This window comes from Esox lucius, chromosome 19 (genome assembly GCF_011004845.1).
Source record: "Esox lucius isolate fEsoLuc1 chromosome 19, fEsoLuc1.pri, whole genome shotgun sequence".
In the NCBI taxonomy this organism is placed as follows: domain Eukaryota; kingdom Metazoa; phylum Chordata; class Actinopteri; order Esociformes; family Esocidae; genus Esox; species Esox lucius.
Window position 1 is genome coordinate 1,971,972 of NC_047587.1, and position 22,389 is coordinate 1,994,360.

Below are 22,389 nucleotides of genomic sequence, written 5' to 3' on the forward strand. Positions count from 1 at the left end.
TCTTTGCTTATCAATGATGTCTTTGAGATTTTCAGGATGGAAGCAACCTAACGCTCACTGTATCCCTCTGCCAGTAAAGCTGGAATTGAACCCTCCTTTTCCTCACTCAAAGCTTTTCTTTTCAACTTTTTTGTCATGCTGAATAGTTATTTTTTTATTCAAATTACATTTGAGGTACTACTTGCACTTGTTTTGCCATCTAGCTATTGCAAGAGGATAATGGTGACCACAGCAGAGTTCTTTTTTAAATACTTTTTTACGTTAAATTAGATTTGGTTCAGGTAATCACGTAATCAGTACCCCATTAAGTAAAATTAGGTGTGCCTGTGTTGTAATTTAACAGACACTGGAATGGAATGGCTGCCATACATGTAGAGATGCTGATTTAAGAAACACACATTTTTTCCAGAGCTGTGTGTATATATATATATTCCCATTTAATCAAATGTCACAGCCCTAGTTTGGTGCCCTGTCTCATAGCTAACAGGCACTGCACACCATGGACCAAAGGGTTGTGGGTTCAAATCCTGTATCTTCTGGCTGTGGTGGTTCAGGGTGTCTTTAATACTGAGTGGTGTACTGTTGTCCAGGACACCACAGATAGTGATACTGGTGCACACCGACACAACCCAACCAATTGGGCTCCTTGTGCGATGGTTCCAGACTGTGTGTCCATGACAACACAACACCGTCGTATCCAGGACAGCAGATAGCTATAGATAGATATAAATGTCGTCATGGTTTTGGGCTCCTTGTGCGTTGGTTCCAGACATACTAACATACTTTGTTATTTTTACAACATAACTTTTTAGGCATTTGTACTTTTTACAAACAGTTTGTACTGTGGCTGTCTAGCAGCCGGCACCCCTGGACACTCTGGGCCCCAAATACCATCTTATTCTTAACTTACACAGTCTGATGACATAGTTCATGTTTGCTTCTCCTCAGGTCAAGAACTTACCACACTGAACCATCTGGTGAGTCCGAGTTTATGTTTTCACCTGTGAGACCTTTGGTCATGACCTTTTGATTTAATTATGAATGAATTGCTCATTAAGATGGTAAGTTGGTGCATGGTTAACAGTGGCTAGCTGAAGTGGGTCAATGAAGATTTGCTTGTTATGGTTCAACATTCAGCAAATGTATGGAAAGGAAGTGTACCCAGACTTCCATTTCAGATTGAACTAAGAGAAGATCCATAAAGAGAAGGAGAGAAAGAGAGAGAGAAGGAAAGATAAACGTTATATGTAGGTGTCTTTTTTTCCCAGAGTTACTTCCTGAATACTGAGGTGGATCTTCAGGAGCAGGTGATCAGACTGAGGAAACTACACCATCTGCTGGAGATCATGGTGACCTGCAGCAGCTTCCTGGGCCTGCCCTATGACAGGCTGTTCCTGTTGACACAGTAAGACCTGTCTGTCTGCCCTATGACAGGCTGTTCCTGTTGTAGTGGAAATTATGACAAATTATGGAGAAAGGCCTGATTACTCAAATTGATCCTTTATTCATACAGCAATTGCAGGAAACGTTGGTTAGGCTCAGATCCACCCCACTGCTTGTTGAATGATGTTCGGACCCTGGCTAAATTGCAGTTGACACAGGAACACTATTCAACCTCTCACATTTTCTCTATGTAATATTGACCCAGCCAGTCACAGACATGTTATATCACTAGTTGGTTGTCATCTGTCACTCATTAACGTTGTTATCATGTGTTTCCTGTAATCCCAGGTCGTGTCTGCAGTACTACAAAACCTGCTCCTATGATGAAGACCACGAGTTCAAACTGCCAATCAAACCTGCCCTGATCAGCCACTTCTACCAAAAGTAACTGTCCACCCACTAGTAGAGTCACCACCAAAATGATTGGCAGCCCCCCCACTAGTAGAGTCACCACCAAAATGATTGGCAGCCCCCCCACTAGTAGAGTCACCACCAAAATGATTGGCAGCCCCCCCACTAGTAGAGTCACCACCAAAATGATTGGCAGCCCCCCCACTAGTAGAGTCACCACCAAAATGATTGGCAGCCCCCCCACTAGTAGAGTCACCACCAAAATGATTGGCAGCCCCCCCACTAGTACAGTGTCACCACCAAAATGATTGGCAGTCCCCCCACTAGTACAGTGTCACCACCAAAATGATTGGCAGCCCCCCCACTAGTAGAGTCACCACCAAAATGATTGGCAGTCCCCCCCCACTAGTACAGTGTCACCACCAAAATGATTGGCAGCCCCCCCACTAGTAGAGTCACCACCAAAATGATTGGCAGCCCCCCCACTAGTAGAGTCACCACCAAAATGATTGGCAGTCCCCCCCACTAGTACAGTGTCACCACCAAAATGATTGGCAGCCCCCCCACTAGTAGAGTCACCACCAAAATGATTGGCAGCCCCCCCACTAGTAGAGTCACCACCAAAATGATTGGCAGCCCCCCCACTAGTAGAGTCACCACCAAAATGATTGGCAGCCCCCCCACTAGTAGAGTCACCACCAAAATGATTGGCAGCCCCCCCACTAGTTGAGTCACCACCAAAATGATTGGCAGCCCCCCCACTAGTAGAGTCACCACCAAAATGATTGGCAGTCCCCCCCACTAGTACAGTGTCACCACCAAAATGATTGGCAGTCCCCCCCACTAGTACAGTGTCACCACCAAAATGATTGGCAGTCCCCCCACTAGTACAGTGTCACCACCAAAATGATTGGCACCCCCCCCACTAGTACAGTGTCAGCACCAAAATGATTGGCAGCCCCCCCCACTAGTACAGGGTCACCACCAAAATGATTGGCAGCCCCCCCCCCACTAGTAGAGTGTCACCTCCAAAATTATTGTCACTCTTCATAATGGTGATAAAGGCTGTGTAGACAATACTAGAAATGAGATATGATGACAATATCCAACATTGGCATTGATTTCTACTTCATTAATTCTCTCTAGGGAATCCTCCACAATTATTAAATGGGCAATGGACTCTGCTGTCCATGGAAAGCTGGTTCTCCCTTGGGAGTGCCAGGACACGGAGAATGTCTTAGTGAATGGCGTGAGTCTAAATGTAATGTATTGATGTATGTGGTCTAACTGTAATATGGATCTTTGGCAGAGAGCCGGCAGTGTCCTGGAGTGTGGAGGTCTCCAGCGGCCACGGTCCCAGAGAGGTAAAGACATCCTGGCAGCTGAGTGACAAGCCCCTGGTCAATCACGTTGTTTTTGAAACAGGTGATTCCTCTTATGTATAAATCAAATTATTGAAAATAACTTATCCTCTTCTATTGCGCCAACTAAATATTAATTGATTGGCTAACAGATTACTGTCTTATTCCACACTCACATAGAATTACAATTATGTATTGTTTATTCAATATTTTACATCTTTTAAATATTTCCACGCAAAACCAGTGTTACCTTACAATAACAGATTTTGAGTTTCAATGTTTTGAAAGAAAATATCAAACAGAACAAATTGTCTGTGTATCGTTTGTAATTCAATAATGAGAGAATTGGTCTGATTACTTTGGCAAGGCTCTTTAGTCAGGTAGTTTAGCTGGCGAGTCCTTCTGGAACTCTCCAGTAGAACAAATTCACAGCCTGAGAGCCACCTAGCAGAGATGTAGGTCCGATTAGAACGGCTACCAGAAAGTCCTTGCTATATTCCTCACTATTGTTGTCTTGTAAAACGTTATCGTTGTATTTTAGTATTTCTCATGATCCTAGAATAAGGAGGACAGTAAACGGGAACATGTAAATAACGGTTAACTTTGTTTCAGCCTTTCAGAACGAGATGACGTTGAACGTGGACAGTGAGGAGGTGACTGTGAACAGGCACAGTGAGGAGGTGACTGTGAACAGGCACAGTGAGGAGGTGACGGTGAACCGGGACAGTGAGGAGGTGACGGTGAACCGGGACAGTGAGGAGGTGGCCTATTTCACCACAATGACATGTTGCAGCCTGGTCAACTTCTCTGTTTAGTAAAAAACAGACACATATAAGTAAGTAAAGCCTGGCCTGAGACCGTATGTGAAATATTAAACTACAGCAGAAAGTAGGTTTTAAATGGTTTATTTTTCATTTCAAAAACGACACAATTGAAGTGCTTCTAAGTGTAAGTGTGTCATGTCACAACACCTTAACCCTCAGATTGAAGATGTTAAATTATAAAATTGCAATGCAGATGCTTCAGCTTCACATCTTAACTGAATCCCTTCAGGAAATGGGCTGTACAAGAGGTTACGACTAGATTTAGGAAATAAAGCAAACAGTGTCACATCAATTTTTAATTAATAAAAAAATTGAAACTCAATTTCAGAACTATTGAAATGGCACCTAGGTCGTTAGGTTACATGGTACGCGTTCTAGTTGCGTCTCCTCGGTAGGACTGTGTTCCAGTTGCGTCTCCTCGGTAGGACTGTGTTCTAGTTGCGTCTTCTCGGTAGGTGGCGTTCTAGTTGCGTCTTCTCGGTAGGACTGTGTTCTAGTTGCGTCTCCTCGGTAGGACTGTGTTGTAGTTGCGTCTCCTCGGTAGGACTGTGTTGTAGTTGCGTCTTCTCGGTAGGACTGTGTTCTAGTTGCGTCTTCTCGGTAGGACTGTGTTGTAGTTGCGTCTCCTCGGTAGGACTGTGTTGTAGTTGCGTCTCCTCGGTAGGACTGTGTTCTAGTTGCGTCTCCTCGGTAGGACTGTGTTCTAGTTGCGTCTCCTCGTTAGGACTGTGTTCTAGTTGCGTCTCCTCAGTAGGACTGTGTTCTAGTTGCGTCTCCTCGGTAGGACTGTGTTCTAGTTGCGTCTCCTCGTTAGGACTGTGTTCTAGTTGCGTCTCCTCGGTAGGACTGTGTTCTAGTTGCGTCTCCTCGGTAGGACTGTGTTCTAGTTGCGTCTCCTCGGTAGGTGTGCGTTGTAGTTGCGTCTCCTCGGTAGGTGTGCGTTGTAGTTGCGTCTCCTCGGTAGGACTGTGTTCTAGTTGCGTCTCCTCGGTAGGACTGTGTTCTAGTTGCGTCTCCTCGGTAGCACTGTGTTCTAGTTGCGTCTCCTCGGTAGCACTGTGTTCTAGTTGCGTCTCCTCGGTAGCACTGTGTTCTAGTTGCGTCTCCTCGGTAGGACTGTGTTCTAGTTGCGTCTCCTCGGTAGGACTGTGTTCTAGTTGCGTCTCCTCGGTAGGACTGTGTTGTAGTTGCGTCTTCTCGGTAGGACTGTGTTCTAGTTGCGTCTTCTCGGTAGGACTGTGTTGTAGTTGCGTCTCCTCGGTAGGACTGTGTTGTAGTTGCGTCTCCTCGGTAGGACTGTGTTCTAGTTGCGTCTCCTCGGTAGGACTGTGTTCTAGTTGCGTCTCCTCGTTAGGACTGTGTTCTAGTTGCGTCTCCTCGGTAGGACTGTGTTCTAGTTGCGTCTCCTCGGTAGGACTGTGTTCTAGTTGCGTCTCCTCGGTAGGACTGTGTTCTAGTTGCGTCTCCTCGGTAGGACTGTGTTCTAGTTGCGTCTCCTCGGTAGGACTGTGTTCTAGTTGCGTCTCCTCGGTAGGTGTGCGTTGTAGTTGCGTCTCCTCGGTAGGTGTGCGTTGTAGTTGCGTCTCCTCGGTAGGACTGTGTTCTAGTTGCGTCTCCTCGGTAGGACTGTGTTCTAGTTGCGTCTCCTCGGTAGCACTGTGTTCTAGTTGCGTCTCCTCGGTAGCACTGTGTTCTAGTTGCGTCTCCTCGGTAGCACTGTGTTCTAGTTGCGTCTCCTCGGTAGGACTGTGTTCTAGTTGCGTCTCCTCGGTAGGACTGTGTTCTAGTTGCGTCTCCTCCGTAGGACTGTGTTCTAGTTGCGTCTCCTCGGTAGGACTGTGTTCTAGTTGCGTCTCCTCGGTAGGTGTGCGTTGTAGTTGCGTCTCCTCGGTAGGTGTGCGTTGTAGTTGCGTCTCCTCGGTAGGTGTGTGTTGTAGTTGCGTCTCCTCGGTAGGTGTGCGTTGTAGTTGCGTCTCCTCGGTAGGTGTGCGTTGTAGTTGCGTCTCCTCGGTAGGACTGTGTTCTAGTTGCGTCTCCTCGGTAGGACTGTGTTCTAGTTGCGTCTCCTCGGTAGCACTGTGTTCTAGTTGCGTCTCCTCGGTAGCACTGTGTTCTAGTTGCGTCTCCTCGGTAGCACTGTGTTCTAGTTGCGTCTCCTCGGTAGGACTGTGTTCTAGTTGCGTCTCCTCGGTAGAACTGGGTTCTAGTTGCGTCTCCTCAGTAGGTGTGCGTTGTAGTTGCGTCTCCTCGGTAGGTGTGCGTTGTAGTTGCGTCTCCTCGGTAGTACTGTGTTGTAGTTGCGTCTCCTCGGTAGGACTGTGTTCTAGTTGCGTCTCCTCGGTAGAACTGGGTTCTAGTTGCGTCTCCTCGGTAGGTGTGCGTTGTAGTTGCGTCTCCTCGGTAGGTGTGCGTTGTAGTTGCGTCTCCTCGGTAGGTGTGCGTTGTAGTTGCGTCTCCTCGGTAGGTGTGTGTTGTAGTTGCGTCTCCTCGGTAGGTGTGTGTTGTAGTTGCGTCTCCTCGGTAGGTGTGTGTTCTAGTTGCGTCTCCTCGGTAGGACTGTGTTCTAGTTGCGTCTCCTCGGTAGGACTGTGTTGTAGTTGCGTCTCCTCGGTAGGACTGTGTTCTAGTTGCGTCTCCTCGGTAGGACTGTGTTCTAGTTGCGTCTCCTCGGTAGGACTGTGTTCTAGTTGCGTCTCATCGGTAGGACTGTGTTCTAGTTGCGTCTCCTCAGTAGGAACATGAGGAAAACGGCTGACAGCAGGATACACAAGGTGCAGACAGTGGGAACCACGATCTCTGTTACCATCTCCATGTGGCTGGTCAGAGGGTCTGGAACCAAGCAAACACACACACACACACGCAGAGCCAAACACGCGCACACAGAGCGACACACACCAACAAAAGCAAATACAGAGAAGCGCGGACAGAGAGACACATTGTGACACACAGAAACACAAATAAATTAGCACAACCATTTCACTACAGGTCACATTTGACTTCTATTGCTGAAGCGAGCACAGCGCTCAAAGGGTTAAACACACGTAGTTAATGATGACAGTGGGCGTGGTCTAGTTAATAACAACAGTGGGCGGGGTCTTACCATGTATAAGTCTTAGAATATTGGCAGCAGTACTCCGCTGTTCCTCTACCAAAGAGAGAGACAGAAACAAACTGACAGTTCAGCCACAGCATGTTAACCCTTTGAGAACCGCCACGTCACGTCCAGGGGGCTAGCGCAGCGCGGACCTGCACTAAAGCAAAAGCTGCCCGGCCGTTTTGTTTCCCTGTTACTGGAACTCACAGGACTGCACAGGAAGTGTCAGTCCTGATGGCGGTGGGGCTTGATGCTGCTGGGGTTACGGCCGGGCCGAAGCAGAGCTGTGTTAGCACAGCAAGCCAGACCCAAAGGCACACAGCCACACTGAGATCACCCATATGTATAAATAAATAGCCTACTGTCTAAACCTCATCATGCACCTGCCCCACCCTGGGCTTTTCTGCATGTTCCTTGGACCTTCTTTTGGCTGGAGGGGCAAACAAAGAAATATCCTGTTAGAGGTTTTATATGTGGGTTGTTAGCAGATGCCTGGGCCCGGAGGTCAGCGTTCTGGCCTCAGTCAGAGGGGTTTTGAGACTCTGCTTGGAAAGAAAATATTCTCCTTAACTGTAAACTGCTACAATGCCAGTCGTCACACGGAGCCCCTTGTCTCTCCATCTAAAACCTCCCTGGATCAACAGGTCATTGATTTCATGATTTATTACTATTGTTAAGTCATTCAGCTTGGAACTTTACACAGTAAGAACTTAGATGCTCTTACGCACATTTGTTTATATTTTCCCAGATAAATGTTGTTGGAGGCAGAATCTTTGTTTGTTTGCCCCCTGTTAATATCACTATGATGTACCATATTACATGTAAACTTACCTGCAGCCAACAGCTGGTTACTGGAGGAGCAGGTCTCGATGGCCCTCCTCTTCCAGCTGTCCACCTATAGGAGGGGTTAGGACGCCTGTTTGTTAGCACTTAAAAAGTCTGATTGGCCTGTCAGTTATACAGTTCTGCCATCAAACCAATCCTATTTCATTTCATGACTGGTGCCATTAACAAATGGATTACCAATGTGCAACAGAAGGAGACGTGTATACATTAGTGAAGTCACACACCTTCACGCTCCTTTATGTTACTGGGGAGGAAAAGGGGGTGAATGAGCCAGTTGGAAGAAACCGTATATCATCCTCACAGGTTTAAAAATCACTGTCTTTATCCACTGGTTATGTGTTATATTGATTTGTTTAAAAAAAATCATAACAGTGTTAATAATGGTGTTTGATTATGTGGAATTGTGTGTTAATAATGGTGTTTGATAATGTGGAATTGTGTGCAAAAATACCTTATAGGTATTAAGTTGGCCTTGACAGGGATTAGGTCAGGACTAATAATAACATGGAATACAGACAATGGTCATCACAAAGAATGTTCTAATGATTTGTTGTTGTCTCTCTCTCTGTGTGTGTGTGTGTGTGTGTGTGTGTGTGTGTGTGTGTGTGTGTGTGTGTGTGTGTGTGTGTGTGTGTGTGTGTGTGTGTGTGTGTGTGTGTGTGTGTGTGTGTGTGTGTGTGTGTGTGTGATTTAGTGAAATCGACCTGGGTGCAGATGGAGTTCAATGTAGACATTAACTTCATTGCAAAAGCGTGAAATAAAACTGTAAACAACATTAAACAATGTATTTTTAATTTTTTTATATGAACCTGTAAAATGTATTAAAGATATATAACAGTACTTGTCAAATGCAGATTTTCTAACTTAAGGGACTTTAAGGAGTTGCTAGAGGCCGGTGTTGAACACTCAGACGCATGCCGGCGTTGAACACTGAATACTGAGACGCATGCCGGTGTTGAACACTGAATACTGAGACGCATGCCGGTGTTGAACACTGAATACTGAGACGCATGCCGGTGTTGAACACTGAATACTGAGACGCATGCCGGTGTTGAACACTGAATACTGAGACGCATGCCGGTGTTGAACACTGAATACTGAGACGCATGCCGGTGTTGAACACTGAATACTGAGACGCATGCCGGTGTTGAACACTGAACACTCAGACGCATGCCGGTGTTGAACACTGAATACTGAGACGCATGCCGGTGTTGAACACTGAATACTGAGACGCATGCCGGTGTTGAACACTGAACACTCAGACGCATGCCGGTGTTGAACACTGAATACTGAGACGCATGCCGGTGTTGAACACTGAATACTGAGACGCATGCCGGTGTTGAACACTGAATACTGAGACGCATGCCGGTGTTGAACACTGAACACTCAGACGCATGCCGGTGTTGAACACTGAATACTGAGACGCATGCCGGTGTTGAACGCTCAGACGCATGCCGGTGTTGAACACTGAATACTCAGACGCATGCCGGCGTTGAACACTGAATACTGAGACGCATGCCGGCGTTGAACACTTTCTCACCTCTCTTTGGTTGGGGAATCCGTTGGAACCGATTATGCGTTTGTAGTACTGAACAGAGGCTTTTGGGTAACGTGGTTTATTTTTGTTTCTGAAGTCCACGTAGTACAGGCCGAACCTCTCCGAGTAGCCCTCGTCCCACTCAAACTTGTCCAGCAGAGACCAAGCAGTGTAGCCATGCACGTTCACTCCGTCTTTGATGGCTGAGGGACAGAAAAGTCTGATTCACTTAACAGGATCAAGTCAGATTGACTTCACGCAACCAAATCCAATCCGCTTAAAGATACAGTTGTAAAAGAGCACATTGCCCTTATGAGGCTACGGGTCCCAAAACATGGTATACTTAGAAATTTAGATGACATGGGGCATATCTGCATATACATGACTAACTTGGAATTTTATGGCTCAGGGAAGATAGTGATTCTACTTATAGATTATGCACATGTAAACAACATATTTTTCTCAGCCAAGTCATTCAGTTAAGAAGACCAACTAAAATATTTGTATACTCCTATAATTATGATAACAATAACAGCGGTAAGGATTTAGTTTAACCTTTCAGCATTTCGTTGATGTAGTCCTTGAAGTACTGTATTCTCCAATCATCACAGAGCTCCGTACACATAATTTTCTCAGAGACCCCGTTCTCCGTCACGTAGATCAAGGGATTACCGTACTGGGTCTACATAAAGATAAGAGTCACAGCCAGGCTCAACACTGATGAGTTTGGTTGGGACACTAGATGACTGGTGCTATCAAACTCTGGAATAATCACCATTAATACACTGTAGGCAGAGTTTGCAATTAGTTTTAGAATGTTCTGGACCGTAGTTCAGGAAACCTTTAACAAAACTTAATCCTAACCCTAAACACAGCCAGTTAGTGGGGTAGTCATGGTTGTTGAACTTATACCTTGACGAAGTTGAGCAAGCGTCTGAATCCCCAGGGGACGGAGTAGAGCCACTCCGATCCTGGATCAGGCCAACGAGGATCAACCAGCTCTGCTAGGTCTCTGGCAATTTTAAAAACATATAGATTTTATCCAAAGAGACATACAGATATTTTACTAATCAGTAGCCTAAGCGGGAAATCAAACCACATTGGTGTTGGGGCGTTGTGTGTTTAGTTTTACTTTATGGTAGTTTAAAAAATTTAATCCTTAGATGGGGTTAGAGTTAAGTCTTTTATTTGACTATTATGTAGGGTTAGTGGTAACGTCTTTTATTTGACTATTATGTAGGGTTAGTGGTAACGTCTTTTATTTGACTATTATGTAGGGTTAGTGTTAAACGTCTTTTATTTGACTATTATGTAGGGTTAGTGTTAAACGTCTTTTATTTGACTATTATTTAGGGTTAGTGTTAAACGTCTTTTATTTGACTATTATGTAGGGTTAGTGTTAAACGTCTTTTATTTGACTATTATGTAGGGTTAGTGTTAAACGTCTTTTATTTGACTATTATGTAGGGTTAGTGTTAAACGTCTTTTATTTGACTATTATGTAGGGTTAGTGTTAAACGTCTTTTATTTGACTATTATGTAGGGTTAGTGTTAAACGTCTTTTATTTGACTATTATGTAGGGTTAGTGTTAAACGTCTTTTATTTGACTATTATGTAGGGTTAGTGTTAAATGTCTTTTATTTGACTATTATGTAGGGTTAGTGTTAAACGTCTTTTATTTGACTATTATGTAGGGTTAGTGTTAAACGTCTTTTATTTGACTATTATATAGGGTTAGTGTTAAACGTCTTTTATTTGACTATTATGTAGGGTTAGTGTTAAACGTCTTTTATTTGACTATTATGTAGGGTTAGTGTTGAACGTCTTTTATTTGACTATTATGTAGGGTTAGTGTTGAACGTCTTTTATTTGACTATTATGTAGGGTTAGTGTTAAATGTCTTTTATTTGACTATTATGTAGGGTTAGTGTTAAACGTCTTTTATTTGACTATTATGTAGGGTTAGTGTTAAACGTCTTTTATTTTACTATTATGTTGGGTTAGTGTTAAAAGATACATTCTGCAATTGTTGCCTTCTGCAACGGTACAATGTACAATGTACAATGTAAAGCCAAAAAGGGCCCCTGAAAACGGTGTGCTATGTCATCTAAACCACTTTCAGACTTGAATGTACGTGAACTAAGATATGATAGTGATTCTACTACTACATGTAGTGTTCACACAGCTCCGGAAAAAATGTAAAGACCACTGCACCTTTTTCTTTCCTGTCCCAAAAAGTTGAAAAGGAAAGTTTTGAGTGAGGAACAGAAGCGGCCTCTTAATTTTATCCCTTCTGTTCCTCACTCAAAACCTTCCTTTTTGACTTTTTTGGAAAGGAAAGAAAAAGGTGGAGTGGTCTCATTTTTTTCCGGAGCTGTATAAAAACATACTACACGTTCAGCCCAAAATGGTCTCTTATACACACACTCTTCTTTTCTATATCATATATTTGAACATTTCCACAGCTAGCACACCTGGTTAAACTAATTATCAAGCCCTTAAACAGGCAAATCACATTCAAGTTCTGGAACGGCGAGGTTTGGTAAACGGAATGATTGTGGGTCCCTGAGGAGAGGTTTGGTAAACTGAATGATTGTGGGTCCCTGAGGAGAGGTTTGGTAAACTGAATGATTGTGGGTCCCTGAGGAGAGGTTTGGTAAACGGAATGATTGTTGGTCCCTGAGGAGAGGTTTGGTAAAAACTGAATGATTGTGGGTCCCTGAGGAGAGGTTTGGTAAACTGAACGGCTGTGGGTCCCCGAGGAGAAGTTTGGTTAACGGAGTCCTCGAGGAAGGTGGAGGTTCTGATGGACTACCTGTCAGTGAAGTAGCTGCTCCCTCCACGCCCCGATGGGTAGTTCTTCTGGGTGACGTAGCGGGTGGTGAAGTGGCCGATGCCCAGGAAGTCACTGGTACCTTTGATGTAGCTCTTCTCCTGGGTGGAGAAGGTGGGCAGCCGGGAGGAACTCAGACCCTGCTGGCTGCTCTTACGACCTGGGGGGGGGTGAAGAGGTGGGCAGCCGGGAGGAACTCAGACCCTGCTGGCTGCTCTTACGACCTGGGGGGGGTGAAGAGGTGGGCCCACCTACACTGACCAAATACACTGACCTACACTAAATACTGTTTTTAAAATGTTGTTAATAGTATTATTGATTTAGTAAAAAAATAAGTGTTTTAACCATGAAAGGAACACCCAAGCAAGAATGTTGTGTGGTTTGTCTCAAGCATACAACTAATGAAAACTAAGAAAGACAGTCACAAAGCTAGTGAAATCCTCTCAGTACTTGCTAGCAGGCATTTCCTTTGGAATAGCTACGTTTTCTATTCCAGCTCTGTGTCACTTGTCATGTACATTTGATGTGACTTACCAATGAAGTCCTTCATGACCTGCGGGTAGTCCCCATGGAAGATGGGAGTAGCAAACCAGCCCATGTAGAACTGGACATATCTCTCTGCTGCCTCAATGTCCTTGGAGTTGCTAATGTCCACCGGTTCTCCCCAGTCTCCAGACAGAGAGATTCCCAGCAAACCTGAAGGGGATGAGGAGACAGAGGAAAAGGAGGAGACAGGACAGTGGAGGAGGAGACAGAGGAGACAGAACAGTGGGGGAGGAGACAGAGGAAAAGGAGGAGACAGGACAGTGGAGGAGGAGACAGAGGAGACAGAACAGTGGGGGAGGAGACAGAGGAAAAGGAGGAGACAGGACAGTGGAGGAGGAGACAGAGGAGACAGAACAGTGGGGGAGGAGACAGAGGAAAAGGAGGAAACAGGACAGTGGAGGAGGAGACAGAACAGTGGGGGAGGAGACAGAGGAGACAGGACAGTGGAGGAGGAAACAGAGGAAAAAGAGGAGACAGAGGAGACAGAACAGTGGGGGAGGAGACAGGACAGTGGAGGAGGAAACAGAGGAAAAAGAGGAGACGACAGTCGAGGAGGAGACAGAACAGTGGGGGAGGAGACAGAGGAAAAGGAGGAGACAGGACAGTGGAGGAGGAGACAGAGGAGACAGAACAGTGGGGGAGGAGACAGAGGAAAAAGAGGAGACAGGAATGGGGGAGGAGACAGAGGAAAAAGAGGAGACAGGACAGTGGGGGAGGAGGCAGAGATTTATCTTAATTGTTTTATTTATTTGTCCGGGGAACAATTTGTGGTCAAATGTGAGTACTGAACATGTCCATTTATTTTCCTGTAAATGACTGATAGTCTTCTGGCACCCTGCCTGTAGATTGTACCTTTCTGTTTTGCCCTCCACTGTGTGTCGTATGCGTGCCAGACCTTCGCGTGGGCCTGAAAAGGAAAGGATTCTGAATGTTATTAAGATCCATGTAGGCTACAGACAAAAGCAGCAGCTACACTTTCTGGGGTCCTCACAAAAATCACACATGACATTATACTGAACATTAGTAGACTGGAACTGTGCAAAGACAGAAAATACAGATGGAGACAAATTCATATTTTAGACACCCTTTAAATTTTCTTAAATACATTTTTACAGCATTTGACCACTTATGGATTTTCAACATGGTGCGCAATTTTCAGAGACCTATTTTTGCTCAAAAGCACCACTTTAACAACCAGTGTCCACAAATGACAGAATACACATTTAAGATTATAATAACAATTTTGAAAATAAAGACAAAGGACATGGACAACATCATGATTCCCAGGGAGATATTACTTAGCTGCCAAGATAACTGCCTCTCAGGGATATTGTTTCCTAATAAGCAAACCAAGGAACACCTTGGGGAGTTGGCCCATGAGGAGAGGGCCTCCTTGATGCCTAGTACAAACCCGATTCCAAAAAAGTTGGGACACTTTACAATTGTGAATAAAAACAGAATGCAATGATGTGGAAGTTTCAAATTTTCATATTTTATTCAGAATGCAACATAGATGACATATCAAATGATTAAACTGAGAAAATGTATCAATAAGTTGATTTTAAATTTCATGGCATCAACACATCTCAAAAAAGTTGGGACAAGGCCATGTTTATCACTGTGTGGCATCCCCTCTTCTTTTTATAACAGACTGCAAACGTCTGGGGACTGAGGAGACAAGTTGCTCAAGTTTATGAATAGGAATGTTGTCCTATTCTTGTCAAATACAGGCTTCTAGTTGCTCAACTGTCTTAGGTCTTCTTTGTCACACCTTCCTCTTTATGATGCGCCAAATGTTTTCTATGGGTGAAAGATCTGGACTGCAGGCTGGCCATTTCAGTACCCGGATCCTTCTTCTATGCAGCCATGACATTGTAATTGATGCAGTATGTGGTCTGGCATTGTCATGTTGGAAAATGCAAGGTCTTCCCTGAAAGAGACGACGTCTGGATGGGAGCATATGTTGTTCTAGAACTTGGATATAACTGTCAGCATTGATGGTGCCTTTCCAGATGTGTAGGCTGCCCATGCCACACGCACTCTTGCAACCCCATACCATCAGAGATGCAGGCTTCTGAACTGAGCGCTGATAACAACTTGGGTTGTTCTTGTCCTCTTTAGTCCGGATGACATGGCGTCCCAGTTTTCCAAAATGAACTTCAAATTTTGATTAGTCTGACCACAGAGCACTTTTCCACTTTGCCACAGTCCATTTTAAATTATCCTTGGCCCAGAGAGAACGCCTGCGCTTCTGGATCCTTTTTAGATACGGCTTATTTTTTGACCTATAGAGTTTTAGCCGACAACAGCAAATGGCACGGTGGATTGTGTTCACCGACAATGTTTTCTGGAAGTATTCCTGAGCCCATGTTGTGATTTCCATTACAGTATCATTCCTGTATGTGATGCAGTGCTGTCTGAGGGCCCGAAGATCACAGGCATCCAGTATGGTTTTCCAGCCTTGACCCTTACGCACAGAGATTGTTCCAGATTCTCTGAATCTTTGGCTGATATTATGCACTGTAGATGATGATGATAACTTCAAACTCTTTGCAATTTGTCTCTGAGAAACTCCTTTCTCATATTGCTCCACTATCTTTCGCCGCAGCATTGGGGGAATTGGTGATCCTCTGCCCATCTTGACTTCTGAGAGACACTGCCGCTCTGAGAGACTCTTTTTATACCCAATCATGTTGCCAATTGACATAATAAATTGCAAATTGGTCCTCCAGCTGTTCCTTATCTGTACATTTAACTTTTACGGCCTCTTATTGTTACTTTTTTGGAATGTGTAGCTCTCATGAAATCCATAATGAGCCAATATTTGGCATGACATTACAAAATGTCTCACTTTCAACATTTGATATGTTATCTATATTCCATTGTGAATTAAATATAAGTTTATGAGATTTGTAAATTATTCCATTCCTTTTTTACTCACAATTTGTACAGTGTCCCAACTTTTTTGGAATTGGGTTTGTAGCAGGTATCACAAGCAGAATTTCACTAAATACAATACAAACAATATGTTTATATTGCAAAGTTAACGTGAATCCCTGTACTGTCATATTAGAATCACTATAATGTAACAATGTCTCCCACACACCACTTTTCATTAACTAAGTGTCCATGAGGTTGATCTTTATTTTCAGTGTCCTTGACAAAATCTTAATTCTTATTTCTGAAAGTTAAAAGATGTGTGTATAATATAGACTAAGAAACACTGCTATATTTAATCCTAAGCTGGCAAAATTAAATATACATTGTTCTGTTTTTGAGTAAGAGAGTTCATTGGGTTTCAGGCTGCCCTTCATACCTCTTTAGCTAAGGGTGGTTGGGTTAAAAGTTTAAGTTACTTCTTCCTGGGCTTTGCATACTATTTGTCTGCATCTGCATTTTAAAGAGCGTGTGGGTTGTGGTTGATTGACTTTGTTAAAGAAGTGAAAGCACATAGTTAGCCTGGTGCCAAACATGTTTGTGCTGTCTTGCCAAGTCATACATCTGTTTTGCATATACAGCACCAGACCTCTGACCTTAATTATGTGATGCGCAGCCCGGTAGGCTCCTGTTCCTCTCAGCTTCAGTCCAGGAGCGTGTTCTCCTGTCTCATAGCCCTCTACCGCTACTGACTGGAAATAAACTCATCAGTCAGCCATCCAGATTGTCAACCAGTCAGTCAGCCAACAAGTCTGTCAACTTGCCAGTCTCATCAAATACAGCAAGAATGAAATACATTTCTAGAAAAAAAGCTAATCTGCTAAATGACTAAAATGTAAAATATCAATAAAAACCACATGGCTCTTGCAAAAACCCAAAGGTTTCACAAGAACAACATACCCATGGGTTGTTAAAAGTGATCCAATATTTGACCCGGTTTCCAAATCTCTCAAAGCAGAGGTTGGCAAACTCATTGAAATGGTTCACCATGCTGATGTTTTGCCATCCACCATACTTCTCTTGGAGGACCTAGAGGAGCAGGTAGAGGAACACAGCCAGTCAAGACTAGAGGAGCAGATAGAGGAACACAGCCAGTCAAGACTAGAGGAGCAGGTAGAGGAACACAGCCAGTCAAGACTAGAGGAGCAGATAGAGGAACACAGCCAGTCAAGACTAGAGGAGCAGGTAGAGGAACACAGCCAGTCAAGACTAGAGGAGCAGATAGAGGAACACAGCCAGTCAAGACTAGAGGAGCAGGTAGAGGAACACAGCCAGTCAAGACTAGAGGAGCAGGTAGAGGAACACAGCCAGTCAAGACTAGAGGAGCAGGTAGAGGAACACAGCCAGTCAAGACTAGAGGAGCAGATAGAGGAACACAGCCAGTCAAGACTAGAGGAGCAGGTAGAGGAACACAGCCAGTCAAGACTAGAGGAGCAGATAGAGGAACACAGCCAGTCAAGACTAGAGGAGCAGGTAGAGGAACACAGCCAGTCAAGACTAGAGGAGCAGATAGAGGAACACAGCCAGTCAAGACTAGAGGAGCAGATAGAGGAACACAGCCAGTCAAGACTAGAGGAGCAGATAGAGGAACACAGCCAGTCAAGACTAGAGGAGCAGGTAGAGGAACACAGCCAGTCAAGACTAGAGGAGCAGATAGAGGAACACAGCCAGTCAAGACTAGAGGAGCAGATAGAGGAACACAGCCAGTCAGGACTAGAGGAGGAGATAGAGGAACACAGACGTTCAGGACTAAAGGAGCAGATAACAGACATTTTGGCCCCATCCAAGTCTGTCCGGCCTAGTACAGACATACCTGAGGGAGGTCCCAGTGGTACAGACATACCTGAGGGAGGTCCCAGTGGTACAGACATACCTGAGGGAGGTCCCAGTGGTACAGACATACCTGAGGGAGGTCCCAGTGGTACAGACATACCTGAGGGAGGTCCCAGTGGTACAGACATACCTGAGGGAGGTCCCAGTGGTACAGACATACCTGTGGGAGGTCCCGGTGGTACAGACATACCAGTGGGAGGTCCCGGTGGTACAGACATACCTGAGGGAGGTCCCGGTGGTACAGACATACCTGAGGGAGGTCCCGGTGGTACAGACATACCTGAGGGAGGTCCCGGTGGTACAGACATACCTGAGGGAGGTCCCGGTGGTACAGACATACCTGAGGGAGGTCCCAGTGGTACAGACATACCTGAGGGAGGTCCCGGTGGTACAGACATACCTGAGGGAGGTCCCAGTGGTACAGAGTGACGATTGGGGTGATCTTGTTCTCCAACAGGTTATCAATGAGCTCATCATAGTACTTAATCCCTCTCTCATTCACATGGTCAGCTGTGAAAACATCCATAGTGGAGATCAACTGTATTCTCCAGTGTCCATAGCCCAACCTTTAGCACAGCACACCTACACTTAAAACAAATCTGTTCCTGGAGGTTCCTTTAGGGTCAAAGTTAAACAGTAGAGAAACTACAGTTAAAGATATTGAGGAGCCCTATGATTGGGGTGAAAGGGTTACTAAGTAAACATTGCGTCTACCCCTGTTGACACAGTATGAATCATAATCCACTATATTAAATCCACTATATTTATCATTAAAATGTATGCAAATATGTTGACAATGACCCCCTTGCCCTTAAGAGATGTACATGTTTATCAAAATACTGAGTCTGAGAAAAATAAATTCTTCATTTGAAGTGGATCTAATCACCCCCTATGGAACCACCTTACCCCTGATGCCAGTGGGCATGATGCGCGGCCAGGAGATGGAGAAACGGTAGTGGTTCAGTTTCAACTCCTTCATCAGGGAGATGTCATCCTGGACAGAAGAGAAAACAGAGTTGTCATCCAGGACAGAGGAAAAAACAGATGACATCCAGGATAGAAGAAAGAACAGAGACGTCATCCTGGACAGAATAAAAAAGAAAGATGTCATCCTGGACAGAAGAAAAAAGAAAGATGTCATCCTGGACAGAAGAAAAAACAGAGATGTCATCCAGGACAGAAGAAAAAACAGAGATGTCATCCCGGACAGAAGAAAGAACAGAGACGTCACCCTGGACAGAAGAAGGAACAGAAATGTCATCCTGGACAGAAGAAAGAACAGAGACGTCATCCTGGACAGAGAAGACAACAGAGAGATGTCATCCTGGACAGAGGAGAGAACAGAGAGATGTCATCCTGGACAGAGGAGAGAACAGAGAGATGTCATCCTGGACAGAGGAGAGAACAGAGAGATGTCATCCTGGACAGAGGAGAGAACAGAGAGATGTCATCCTAGACAGAGGAGACAACAGAGAGATGTCATCCTGGACAGAGGAGAGAACAGAGAGATGTCATCCTGGACAGAGGAGAGAACAGAGAGATGTGTGATTACCTTGACTTTGTAATATCCCTCACAGGAAGAGTCTCCCGTGTCGTTCTGCAGAATCTTTCCCTTCTTGTGCGAGAACACATCCCAGATGCTCAGTCCTTTACCATCCTGGTCCCAGGCTCCTTCTGTTTGATAGGCTGAACTTCCGGCACCCCACGAAAATCCTGCAATTAATCAATCAACCAATCAGAGAGTTAGTTTAATAGGCCAAACTACAGCCAACCCCCACAAACATTCTGCTCATGTACATAGAGGGAGATTGATTGGTCAGTCAGCCAATTATTCTGATAGAACCTCTGGAATACAAATTGAAATATACCTTTAGAATTTTATGGTTAGACATTTCTTTGTGTTTTTTGATAGGTTTGACATTGTTGGTAAGTTGATGTTTTGCAGGGTTGGATGTGAGTGGTGCAGGGTTTCGTAACATACCAGCTGGAAAAGTGCCATAATAGAAGGAGCCGTGGTCGTTCTTTGTCCAGTCGAAGTCCTCAGCCGCAGACAGACGCAACACCAGCACAAACACATAGCAGCACGCCGTGACGGCGCAGTGGGACAGCATGACGGTCCTCCTGGCCAAGTGATGGATCCTCTACCGCTCCGTCTCAATCTGGTTTGTTCCAGACACACCAGCAACAGAGAAGGATGAGACCTAACTTACACTCATTATGAACTTCTTCTCTCCCACTTTTTCCCCAGTGTGACAATTACACCAGTACATTTCCTATTATAATGTGACATGCATAAGCTTTGCAAAACAGGTCTTTGTAGCTGTTGTCTTTTTCTTTAAATATTACTTATATTAATTATTTCCTATTGACAGGACAACAGGAAGAAGCAAGGGAGACAGGCATGTAGATACAGAGAGAACAGGCTGACAGTTGGCCCTGCCGGAAGTGTGTTGTCTGGACTCTTAGACCTCAGGTATACAAAACAATATATTATTCCATTCAGTCCTTTCTAAGAAAATGAACCACATGCACAAAAAGATCAGGCGACCAATCAGATTAGTTGAAACTAGCCACATTCTACTTCTCTGTGTTTTTCGGCAGCAATTTAAAACCAGGCCTAAACAGAGATCAGTTTTATGTCAAAGACCTCTACTGAGCATACTCAAATACAGTGCATTATATTGTATAACCCCCCCCCCCCCATACACACACATACAGAGGCATACCTGTCAAAGGTTTAGCATCAGTCCTCTCTGGTAGATGGCATAAAACAGCATAAAGAGCCTGATTAAAGTGCCTGTAACTGGTTCACCTCCAGGAGTCACCTGCTTGTGTCACCGCCCACCCACCGGCCAGAAGCATCCAGCCCATATCATTCTATACAGGGGGTCTTGTGACCTCGAACCTGGGCCAACCGCTCCAAATGCAACCCCATTGAAACTCAATGGTGTGTGAGCACATTCTGCTTAGACACGCAGATCTCTTACAAACTTGGTTTGACTCTGTAAGCAAAGCTACTGTGACGGAGGCTGGTGGTTGTCTAATGGCTGGGACAAAGGCTGTGGGCAACAGGGGCTGCAGAGAACTGGGATGTATTATATAGTGACATTAAACAATGCTCTGGTTAACTTACGCAGGTGATTGATAACTAATGGGGGCATATCTTATGACTATATCCATTAAACTTGGTACAACATGAGGCAGAAAAATCTACTTAGAAACGAAGTCTGAGAACCTTTGTTTCTGCTCAGAAAAGATTGTGAACAGCTGAACCTGTACCCTCTACCTTCTGTAGTGAACAACTGAACATGTACCCTCTACCTTCTGTAGTGAACAGCTGTTTTTGTACCCCCTACCTTCTGTAGTGAACAGCTGAACCTGTACCCCCTACCTTTGTAGTGAACAGCTGAACCTGTACCCTCTACCTTCTGTAATGATCAGCTGAACCTGTACCCTCTAACTTCTGTAGTGAACAGCTGAACCTGTACCCTCTACCTTCTGTAGTGAACAGCTGAACCTGTACCCTCTACCTTCTGTAGTGAACAGCTGAACCTGTACCCCCTACCTTCTGTAGTGAACAGCTGAACCTGTAGTAGTGAACAGCTGAACCTGTACCCTCTACCTTCTGTAGTGAACAGCTGAACCTGTACCTTGTGTATCTGGTGGTGATCAACTGAACCTGTACCTTGTGTATCTGGTGGTGATCAACTGAACCTGTACCTTGTGTATCTGGTGGTGATCAGCTGAAATCTTACCCTCGGTCTCCAGTAGTGATCTGCTGAACCTGTACCTCCTGTCTCCAGTAGTGATCAGCTGAACTTGTACCCTCTATTTCCAGTGATCAGCAGAACCTGTACCATTTGCAGGGTATCCTAGCCCCGTCATCCTGAGGAGATTGTGATCTCTCTGGGCCGGGGTGCTGTTTATAAAACAGTATATACCAGCTATAATCCCATTCCAGTTCCAGAATGAGGTGATGTTGCCAATCTTCGCCAGAGTTGTCTCTGGGGGCAGGTTGAAAACACCAAGCCTTATTGTGAGGAAATTTGTTTTGTTTTGGCCTGTTTGGAAAATGCTGAATGGCTGGAGGTGGGTCAGACGACAGAGCTGTCACTGGATGGGTGGAGGTGGGTCAGACGACAGAGCTGTCACTGGATGGGTGGAGGTGGGTCAGACGACAGGGTTGACAATGCATGGGGGTAAACGGGACAGATGACAGGGCTGTCACTGGATGGGTGGAGGTGGGTCAGACGACAGAGCTGTCACTGGATGGGTGGAGGTGGGTCAGATGACAGGGTTGTCACTGGATGGGTGGAGGTGGGTCAGACGACAGAGCTGTCACTGGATGGGTGGAGGTGGGTCAGATGACAGGGTTGTCACTGGATGGGTGGAGGTGGGTCAGACGACAGAGCTGTCACTGGATGGGTGGAGGTGGGTCAGACGACAGGGTTGACAATGCATGGGGGTAAACGGGACAGATGACAGGGCTGTCACTGGATGGGTGGAGGTGGGTCAGATGACAGGGCTGTCACTGGATGGGTGGAACTGACAACCCAACTAGCATAGTCTTAGGACAGACTTGTACTATAATGTAGGGAATGTAATCAGATGTTGTAAGTGTAAACAGATCAGCTCAGATCAGGATAAAGGACGCATGTTAGAAGCTAAATGCAAAGGGGAAGCATACATATTAATATGCTAACACTTTTGATTTGTTTGTTGCTTCCAACTATATGAAAATAAGCTATGATTTGAATGATCATTTAGTGGGCTGTGAACCTTT

The 22,389-nt window shown here is 45.0% G+C and overlaps 3 protein-coding genes across 9 annotated transcripts in view; 2 read left to right on the forward strand and 1 right to left on the reverse strand.

Annotated features, from left to right (window-relative positions):
* zwilch (zwilch kinetochore protein) overlaps positions 1 to 8,714 on the forward strand; it is a 21,932-nt gene extending 13,218 nt beyond the window's left edge. For 2 of the 3 annotated variants that reach the window (XM_029114860.2, XM_029114859.2), the window contains exons 13-18: positions 949 to 977; positions 1,269 to 1,405; positions 1,732 to 1,827; positions 3,104 to 3,219; positions 3,768 to 3,990; positions 8,614 to 8,714. In XM_029114860.2, the coding sequence (XP_028970693.2) occupies positions 949 to 977; positions 1,269 to 1,405; positions 1,732 to 1,827; positions 3,104 to 3,219; positions 3,768 to 3,970 (581 nt within the window). In that variant the 3' untranslated portion in view covers positions 3,971 to 3,990; positions 8,614 to 8,714. The remainder of the gene's footprint in view (positions 1 to 948; positions 978 to 1,268; positions 1,406 to 1,731; positions 1,828 to 3,103; positions 3,220 to 3,767; positions 3,991 to 8,613) is intronic. The other variant, XM_034288472.1, reaches the window with a different exon arrangement.
* On the forward strand, positions 4,342 to 5,813 carry LOC117593336 (keratin-associated protein 5-4). The gene is made up of 4 exons (XM_034288159.1): positions 4,342 to 4,370; positions 4,567 to 5,513; positions 5,574 to 5,599; positions 5,784 to 5,813. Exons 1-4 carry the CDS (start codon positions 4,342 to 4,344, stop codon positions 5,811 to 5,813), a joined length of 1,032 nt encoding a protein of 343 aa, XP_034144050.1.
* On the reverse strand, positions 6,597 to 21,443 carry lctlb (lactase-like b). Of its 5 annotated transcripts, XM_034288474.1 has the most exons (17): positions 20,333 to 20,438; positions 19,588 to 19,765; positions 19,159 to 19,319; positions 18,513 to 18,600; positions 18,007 to 18,116; positions 16,674 to 16,802; positions 16,370 to 16,465; positions 13,689 to 13,743; positions 12,825 to 12,986; positions 12,273 to 12,450; positions 10,369 to 10,468; positions 10,012 to 10,138; positions 9,460 to 9,659; positions 7,905 to 7,968; positions 7,436 to 7,503; positions 7,080 to 7,124; positions 6,794 to 6,808 (listed from the first exon to the last, which is right to left on the reverse strand). In XM_034288474.1, exons 2-15 carry the CDS (start codon positions 19,715 to 19,717, stop codon positions 7,439 to 7,441), a joined length of 1,665 nt encoding a protein of 554 aa, XP_034144365.1. In that variant the 5' UTR covers positions 19,718 to 19,765; positions 20,333 to 20,438; the 3' UTR covers positions 6,794 to 6,808; positions 7,080 to 7,124; positions 7,436 to 7,438. The 5 variants fall into 5 exon arrangements, with proteins under 5 accessions (XP_034144364.1, XP_028970696.1, XP_012994164.1 ...); XM_034288473.1 differs by lacking the exons at positions 7,436 to 7,503; positions 20,333 to 20,438 and adding an exon at positions 21,362 to 21,443 and having other exon boundaries at positions 6,597 to 6,808; XM_029114863.2 differs by lacking the exon at positions 7,436 to 7,503 and having other exon boundaries at positions 6,597 to 6,808.
* Between the last annotated feature and the right edge of the window lie 946 nt (positions 21,444 to 22,389).

Coding starts and splice junctions, on each gene's coding strand:
- LOC117593336 (XM_034288159.1), top strand. CDS start 4,342: ATGGTACGCGTTCTAGTTGCGTCTCCTCG. Junction 5,514..5,573: donor TAGTTGCGTCTCCTCGGTAG/GTGTGCGTTGTA, acceptor TCTCCTCGGTAG/GACTGTGTTCTAGTTGCGTC. Junction 5,600..5,783: donor GTTCTAGTTGCGTCTCCTCG/GTAGGACTGTGT, acceptor TCTCCTCCGTAG/GACTGTGTTCTAGTTGCGTC.
- lctlb (XM_034288473.1), bottom strand. CDS start 19,717: ATGCTGTCCCACTGCGCCGTCACGGCGTGCTGCTATGTGTTTGTGCTG. Junction 19,320..19,587: donor TTATGGCACTTTTCCAGCTG/GTATGTTACGAA, acceptor GATTAATTGCAG/GATTTTCGTGGGGTGCCGGA. Junction 7,969..9,459: donor GATTCCCCAACCAAAGAGAG/GTGAGAAAGTGT, acceptor CCCCTCCTATAG/GTGGACAGCTGGAAGAGGAG.